At 43.2% G+C, this 9,026-nt stretch overlaps 1 protein-coding gene across 1 annotated transcript in view; it reads right to left on the bottom strand.

Moving 5' to 3' along the window:
* NAV2 (neuron navigator 2) overlaps positions 1-9,026 on the bottom strand; it is a 224,746-nt gene that overhangs the window by 97,288 nt on the left and 118,432 nt on the right. The window contains exons 8-9 of the mRNA XM_018554770.1: positions 5,722-6,739; positions 2,765-2,877 (exon numbers count right to left, since the gene is read on the bottom strand). Of these exons, the coding sequence (XP_018410272.1) occupies positions 2,765-2,877; positions 5,722-6,739 (1,131 nt within the window). The remainder of the gene's footprint in view (positions 1-2,764; positions 2,878-5,721; positions 6,740-9,026) is intronic.

The raw sequence follows: 9,026 nt of genomic DNA on the forward strand, positions 1-9,026 counted from the left end.
CATCACCCATCACCCATCATCAACCACCATCCAACATCACCCACCATCCACCATCACACATCACCCACCATCACACATCACCCACCATCACACATCACCCACCATCACCCATCACACATCACCCACCATCACACATCACCCACCATCACACATCACACATCACCCACCATCACACATCACCCACCATCACACATCATCCACCATCACACATCACCCACCATCACACATCACACATCACCCACCATCACCCATCAACAATCCCGTCACAAATCCCGTTATATTTGTCAGATTGGTGTATCCAGACACATTTGTTGTATCAACTTGATGGACCTTTGTCTTTATTCAATAGACATGTGCACCAGCAAAAAAATTGTTTCGTTTCAGAATTTTTTTCTTTATTTTTTTTTTCGGAATTCGGGTCCGAAAGTCAAGTCGGACGGAATTCGTTAGCGGAAATCCGTACGAAATTTCGTTTCTAATTCGTTTCGTTCGTTGCAGCAAAGTGACATTTAAGAGACATTTAAAAGTTTTTTTGTTCTCAAATGTCACTTTGCTGCAACGAAATTTCGTCCAAAAAAAACGAATCGGAAATTCAGATTCGGAAATTCGGATTAGTTTGCATTCGTTATACCTGGAATTCGGAATTCGGATACATACGAATCTCCGAAATTTCGTCCGAATTTCGATTTGGAATGAAACAAATCGCACATGTCTATTATTCAACCTCAAATACTATGTAACTTGTTGAATGATGTAATATATTATATTATTATCTTACATGTTATATTATTATCACATCATTTGAATGTGTTTTTTTAATGTTATGCGTCATGCTAATAATGATACTCTTACACATTTTATAGATTATTATTTACATTGTAATATAATTATATTTATTTATACATTTTATTAACTTCTTTTTTTTTAAATCATTTTTATCTTACTCCATCCTGCTACTTTTTACAACTGTGTTCAATGTTTGTCATTCTTCATAAAGAAAATATAAATATGCTGTGTATAGGTTTTATGTTACATAGTATATAAGTAACACTGCATACTACACGGTGTGTGTCACATGATTCTCTTATATAAGAATTTGATACTAGGACATCCTAAAATTAATCTATTGAAATAAGATCTTTATTTTATGTTATTATGTTTCCCAGTCCTGATGACGGGGAGGGAGTATTGAGCCCCCAAAACGTGTTGCCTTTTTCAGGGGGGAGTGGTGACATTATCCCCTCCGTCATGTGACTGCGCTCAGTCCTAGCGATTGGCAGGATCTCGGGTGTTGGCGCCGCACATTCATCTGTCACTATAATTGTGAAGCTACTCACACCCAATTGATAAGACTCCAATAAACTGATCACTTTTACACTTATTATCTATTGATCTCTCCTTTCTTAATATGAATTTTATCTTCTAGTGCAGGTTTCTGATTGGTGGTGAAGGATCAGCACAGACAGTCTGTAATAGGGATGTGCAGATACCAGTGCCGATACTTGGCATTTTCACGAGAACTACCAGGGTTGCAACAGTTGCAGCCGGGACCTGACTCCGGCGCTCCACCGCGGTCCTGAAATCATTAGGCCTCATTCACACACAACGCAAGAGCAAAATTCTATATTGCGTACATGCGGTATATGCGCGTATATACGAGCGTATAAGCGCGCACTATGTGCAATCCCGAAATGCATCATTTGTAAAAGAAATGTTAATGAACTGTGTGCGCGTACGTGTGTATATGCGCGCAAACACGCGTATATGCGCAGAAATACGCTGCCCGGGTGCATCTCGGTTCCATTCTGTTTTTGCGCATTTATACGCTACGCAAATATACGGCTCCATACGCAGCTATGTGTATGAAGCCATTTATTTGCATGTGCTGCATATGGTACTATACGCGCGCACGCACATATACGTGCATATATGCCCGGCAGTGTGAATGAGGCCTTAGTCTGTACTGTTTTAGAAAAACTGTCACATGACAATAAACAAAAATGTACCAGTACTCGTGCTCGCAAAACTGGTATCGGTGCATCCCTTTATTTATATTTATAATAACAAAATCATACTGTATAGGACGCCAGGAATGGGTCCTGGATGGCCGGTATATCCCTCCCAGTTCTGGTAATTAAAGGGTTAAACCACCAGCCAGAGGGTGTGTTAAAAAGGAACAGGAAGCCAGTCAGTCTGGCTGTTTGGAGTGTTTGGAACAGGACACATGGATACGTGTGTTAAGTTGTGGAATACAGTCTGCCGAGACACTGCTGGGGCACCTGCGTCCATACTGGAACCCTCTCTGAGCAGGCTGGGACTCTAACCCTGAGGGTGGGACTTGGTATACAGGCGCTGAGCCGAATCTTGTGTTTGCTGAATATAAGCCCTTTACTTTGACTGTTTGTGGAAATTAATAAAAGTTTATTTTCTGATACTTCTGGCTACGGGTCCGCCCTGAATATTACAATACATTAAGACAGAGATGTACAAATCCCGGGAGCCCCGTGCGCTCCTTACACATGAGAGCCGCCTCCTAACTTTAGAATGTTTCTCTAGTCCAGTTCTGGAATAGTATCTGCACTTGTGCCAAGTATACGGTACTTGGTATCTGAACATGCCTAGTCTATAATGCAGATGTCTGTTGCTGCCCTGACCGACCAGATTGAGCTATTAATGTATCCGGAGCAGCGCGGAGGAATGATGGGTCCCCATACGCAGCGTTTCCTCACAGTACATTACAATGCTCGGCATTCATTAGACTCACCGGACAGATCCTCCAGACAGGCCGTTCCCGGTTTATTATACAGCGTCGGTTCCATGTGTAATCCACCCGTACTGGTCTCCACCGAAACATTCCCTTCACTGTCTGCCTGCGACCTGCACAAAGCAGACACAATAAACAAACTGGCAGCAGATTCATCCTACATAATTAATTGCGGTTATCTCCACAACTGTCACATCCACTCATCCCGGCCACGCCGGATCCACGCCGAGCGCTGCCCATGCCAACACTGCCAGCTGGCAGCATGTGCTACTAACCAGCTCAGAGGGTTAGAAGGAGAATGGAGAACTATAACTAGTGAAGTGGGATTTTTGGGGAGATAAAGAGGGGGAAGAATCTCCATATGTTACAGCTGTCTGTGTCCCCCCTTGTAGAGATTCCACCTGCGTCCTCATAGAGATTCCACCTCACTTCCTGTGTGGTCCCTGGGACAAGAAATGAGGGGGAAAATTCCATACCGGCTGGACTTCCTGACGTCTTTCTGTAAATGTGACCTTCAGAGAGGAAGTAAACTCTCCATTTGCATAGAAGGTCCACCTTAACAAATTCTGTGAGAGCGTATTACACTCTCGCAGCTCAATTCACACAAAGCTCCATTGACAAGGTAACACAGCAGGATAAGGATACTATTTTTTTTTTTAAAGTGACAGTTATTTTTTAGTCCAATGAGATTTGAAAATTACAGTCACATGGCTACTTAAATGTGAGCTAAAGCTTTGTGAATGGAGCCTGTGGTGTGAGGTCTCCTCCATTCAGGTTGAACTGACCCTTAGGCCCCATTCACACTGCGCAATTTGCAAATCGCGCGTTTGTCGCGCGCTTGGCATTTTGCGCGATTTGTCGCACGATATCGCGCAAATGCTTGTATTGCAAAGAATAGAATCGCTGCAAAATCCGCTCCAAAAAGGGTCCTGCTGTAGCGACGCACGACCCGCGACAGCAGGACCCTTTGCCCCATTGCCTTGCATTGGAGAGCGATATCGCGCGGTAAATTTGCCGCGATATCGCGGGAATTACCGCGCGATAAATCGCTCAATGTGAACGGGGCCATAGACTTGTATTGTCATTAGAGGAGCAGTGAAGCACATCCGTGGCAAATATCCAACTGAAATAAAGATTGCTATTTGCAATTCATTTTCAGCATTCCAGAGCTTTCCTAGAAGGACATTCTCGTAGTCCTGACCCGCAATGGTCACCGGGGGGCGCTCTGGCTCAGTTTAAGCAGACAAGTGGGGATGTGTGTTGATATTAGGAGTCATCCTATTTACACAGGTTGTTCAGATTTCTGGTCTGTAGCAAAGGATTAAACAATGTATTTCCTACCAAGCCGAGCCTTCTTCTCCAGGAACTCCCCCCACCCTTTAACGATCAGCTCCCCAATGCCCCGCAGGTCATTCCAGACAGACATCCGGGTGCAGCGTACTTAGAACCAGTTATAGGAGAAGCCCTGTAGCCGTTCTTCAAGATTTAAAACTCTCACTCTATGTTAACCAGTTCAGCTCTCACACCTTTACACTTCTGCTAAGGGCCGGTCTATTCAGCAATAACTTAAGACGTATGTCATAATACATACATTTGTATTTAGGCTAAACAAGGCTTTCTTTTGGCGATTTTTTTTCTACTTTGATCGGTGTTAGTTTAAAAAAATAAATAAATACTGTAAAGAAGAAAACTACATTTCAATATTAATGGTTAAAAAAACCAAAAATGGTTAATGAGAGAAAGGGAAGAAAGAGTTATATAGGGCTGATTAGAGTAAACTAAGGATTAATGAGGGGTTAAATATATATATTTTTTTTTTTTTTGATGTGCACATTAATTAAACTAAATATAAAAGGTAACAATGTTACTTTGTATCTCTCTATCTCCCTCTGATCAATGTTTATAAACAATGTTACTTTGTATCTCTCTATCTCCCTCTGATCAATGTTTATAAACAATGTTACTTTGTATCTCTCTATCTCCCCTCTGATCAATATTTATATACAATGTTACTTTGTATCTCTCTATCTCCCTCTGATCAATATTTATATACAATGTTACTTTGTATCTCTCTATCTCCCTCTGATCAATGTTTATAAACAATGTTACTTTGTATCTCTCTATCTCCCTCTGATCAATGTTTATAAACAATGTTACTTTGTATCTCTCTCCCCTCTGATCAATGTTTATAAACAATGTTACTTTGCATCTCTCTATCTCCCTCTGATCAATGTTTATAAACAATGTTACTTTGTATCTCTCTATCTCCCTCTGATCAATGTTTATAAACAATGTTACTTTGTATCTCTCTCCCCTCTGATCAATGTTTATAAACAATGTTACTTTGTATCTCTCTATCTCCCTCTGATCAATGTTTATAAACAATGTTACTTTGTATCTCTCTATCTCCCTCTGATCAATGTTTATAAACAATGTTACTTTGTATCTCTCTATCTCCCTCTGATCAATGTTTATAAACAATGTTACTTTGTATCTCTCTATCTCCCCTCTGATCAATGTTTATAAGCAATGTTACTTTGCATCTCTCTATAGCCCTTTGTACAGAAGGTGAATCTCCCAGACAACTATAAGAACCTGATATGGGCACTTTTAACACTTTCAGCAGCTCAGCTTACTCTGCTCCCCCCTCCCAGCAATGACCTGCCTTGTAAACTCTAACGTAAACAGGTGCACAGGAAAAAAAAGGTGGGAGAGCAGAGTGCTGAGACCCAACCTAATGGATTTCACCTCTTCTCTGGTGAACTTTAAGGATCATTTGCTCCACAGTGCCAGCAGCTACATAGGTCATTGACAATTGGTGTTAAAGTTTAATTACTGCCTGATAAGAATGTGTCAATATATCAATGTCAATAGCCCCATGGCCTGTTCACAGTTCTACTCTACGGCCGGGCCTGAGCACAAAGCTGGTTTAATTATGTTCTAACCGCACACGTTACCTGTACATGAAAGGCGCTACGGTGGCCGTGTTTGGGTGATTATACTGCTGCTGAGGTTGAGGTAGCTGGACACTGATTGTGTTACTTCCTGTCGTCTGTGTATTTCCACTGGGCCCATTAGCAGGCTGGGCTCCGCCTGTTGTGGACACCCCCTTCCCCTCAGAGGAGGCCAAACTAGATGTAGAGCTTGAATTCCGATTGTCAAGCTTCTGAAGAGACAGCCCAGAACTGGTCTTCCGGCTCCTGTCCCCGTCCTTGGCAGAGATTGGGGCACTTGAGGACTTCCCTGGGGTGGCAGTTTTAATCCCTGGTTTTGGTATTCCACTGTGAGGGGCAGCAGAGCCCTCCTTCTTGCCCCCTTTGGGGATGAAGCTGGCAATCTTTGAGGATTTTTTTGGCATATCGGCGGAAGCAGGGACAGGTTCCTCTTTTGCTTCTTCTTTGACCTCCGGCTTTTCCGTCACGGAGACCCTCTTGGCGACCTCTTTGTTCTTTTCTTTTTCTTTCTGTTTGTCCTTTTCCTTCTCACTGCCTTTTGGAGAACTTTTCTTGTTTGTCAAGGCCCGGCCAAGCGTCCTTTGAGCGATGCCTTTGAGCGCTATCTTGGGACTGTTCGAGGATGGGCTTGTGCTGTTGGGGTTTCTTACAGAGGTCTCCATCACCTCGGCCTCCTCAAAGCTCGGAAGGGGGTCCAGTCTTTCACTGCTGGTATCCCGGGAGCCCTCTAGGCTGCTTTTAGAACCCCCCTTGCTATTGAACAGTTTTAACTTCTCCAGCATAGATTTCTGATTGTTGGGAGCGGGTTTGGGGGGTTCTTGAGGTTGTTTAGGGCTGTCCGGCACGGGCTGCTTGATGGACAGTATGGAAGACGTGTTGGTGTGCTTCGCACTAAGGGATTTGCTCCTCCAAGGTTTATTTGCAGAGTTAGGCTGGGGTATGGCTGAGTTGTTAGTGGAAAGCGTTGAGAATCCATTTTCATTCATTCCCGTCTGCTGGGAAACAGCACTCTCTGCTGGCTCTGCAAAGACACCGAAAACATCCGGGGACATTACTTTCAGAGTACAAACACCTTACACTGAATGTCTACACAGAGCATAGAAAACCATAACGTTACATCTTTGGAATGCTTTTATTTGGTACAGAAAACAAATTGCATCCTTGAAGACTTTTAGATGTGGTAGCTGCATGAGGTTTCTTTTTCAGGGTTTTTTCCCTTTATCTTTACCCGTGATCCTGCCAGTGACACATTCCCTGCCCTAGGGTGATGACGCTCACTCGCTGTACTGTATCTATGGATCGATGGTGTTGTCACCTTAGGGCAGGAAGTATGTTAGGACTACAAACGATCTTCTCTTACTGTCATCAACATAACATAGAGAGAAGATGTTCTAAAGCCTCAGTGATATCATCAATTGATTAGATTGCTCAGATTGTATACAGTCTAATGACAGTTCCAAGGAAAGGTCTAAATTCCAAACACTTTACATAATGATATTGGTTCACAGCAGTGTAGCACAACAACGCATTCATTTCGGGGGCCAAACAAATCCTCCTTCATCTGGGCTTATAATCAGACCGTAACCTGGATGGACTCTAGGTAAAAATCATTGCTGGCATTCAAAGAACCCCAAAAACTAACTGGGAACTCTACCGTTTCGAGACCAAAGATGGGGGAACTCTACCGTTTCGAGACCAAAGATTGGGAACTCTACCGTTTCGAGACAAAAGATTGGGAACTCTACCGTTTCGAGACCAAAGATTGGGAACTCTACCGTTTCGAGACCAAAGATTGGGAACTCCACCATTTCTAGACCAACGATTGGGAACTCCGCCAATTCTAGACCAATGATTGCGAACTTCACCAATTCTAGACCAAAGATTGGGAACTCCGCCAATTCTAGACCAATGATTGGGAACTCCACCATTTCTAGACCAACGCTTGGGAACTCCGCCAATTCTAGACCAATGATTGCGAACTTCACCAATTCTAGACCAAAGATTGGGAACTCCACCAATTCTAGACCAATGATTGGGAACTTTACCGTTTCTAGACCAATAATTGATAATCTATACTAATGGTTGGATAGGTGTGACTGCACCTGCCTCTTTGTGACCGTTCACACTCAAGTTAACATTTGGGTGATAAATGAACTTCCTAAGAAATTAATAACTTCTTATACTGCGGAGATCATTTGCTAAACATTAATGGAAAGTTGACCACATCGGCCTCTGTGGAGGACACAGGTCACAACTGCCAAATGACAAGAAAGTCATCTAGAGGTAAATTAGTAACTGACTCACAGTGATAAAGCTACAGAGATGTCCTGAGAAGTCTAAGACCCAGCAGCTGTTATTGGACAGACTCCCGGAAATTACAGACTCCTCACCTAACCTTTTTAGGGTGCTGTGCCCCCCCAAATACTGTCTGCTGAGATTCTGGCTTCAGATCTTTAATGAAACAGAGAAGAATTTCCCTGGAGTGGTTAATTTTTCCACATTTTAATTTAAGATAGTGTTATTTTAAATCTGACCTCTGTCCTCCCCTTCAGTCTTCTATCTGACCTCCGTCCTTCCCTTCAGTCTTCTATCTGACCTCCGTCCTTCCCTTCAGTCTTCTATCTGACCTCCATCCTTCCCTTCAGTCTTCTATCTGACCTCCGTCCTCCCCTTCAGTCTTCTATCTGACCTCCATCCTTCCCTTCAGTCTTAATATAAGCATGTTAAACCTCAGCTTTAAGTGTGCTCTTCTTTGTTCTCATGTTTATTTCTTCAAACGTAATAAAATAACTTGTAGCCGTTTGAATTCCATTTCATACAGACATAGTAAAGTCAGACATTTCTGGTGTACTTTGACATCAACACAGCTTCCTAGACTTTGGATTAGGTGATACGACTGCAGGATGATGTCACTCATTCACACGGGTGAATCACCGGAGGTGTTATAATGACACAATGAATCTCTCACCCACTAGAAAGACTTTCAATGTATCCCGTCGGATCCTTCCCGGGAACATAACACGCGCGGAAAGACTCCTGGTAACCCGAACGCCACTTCTTCTGCCGGGATGAAGTGACAACGTGCGTTTTATCGCTCAGCGGCTGGACCAGAACGGCGATAATGAGTCTGTGAGCGACGACACACCGAAACCCTCGCGGAACATTTTACTACAAGCGAAGGGATTGCCTGAAAACAGACGCAGCGCTGCGCGGCGGGGATTATAATAAAATCGGTCACATCTGCTTTTTCCTCGTTTTCCTCCTCGCGGTGAATGAGAAGCTTCGCGAGTCTTGGAAGCGATCCGGGG

This window comes from Nanorana parkeri, unplaced genomic scaffold, assembly GCF_000935625.1.
Source record: "Nanorana parkeri isolate BGI_ZX_2015 unplaced genomic scaffold, ASM93562v1 scaffold10, whole genome shotgun sequence".
Taxonomy (NCBI): Eukaryota; Metazoa; Chordata; class Amphibia; order Anura; family Dicroglossidae; genus Nanorana; species Nanorana parkeri.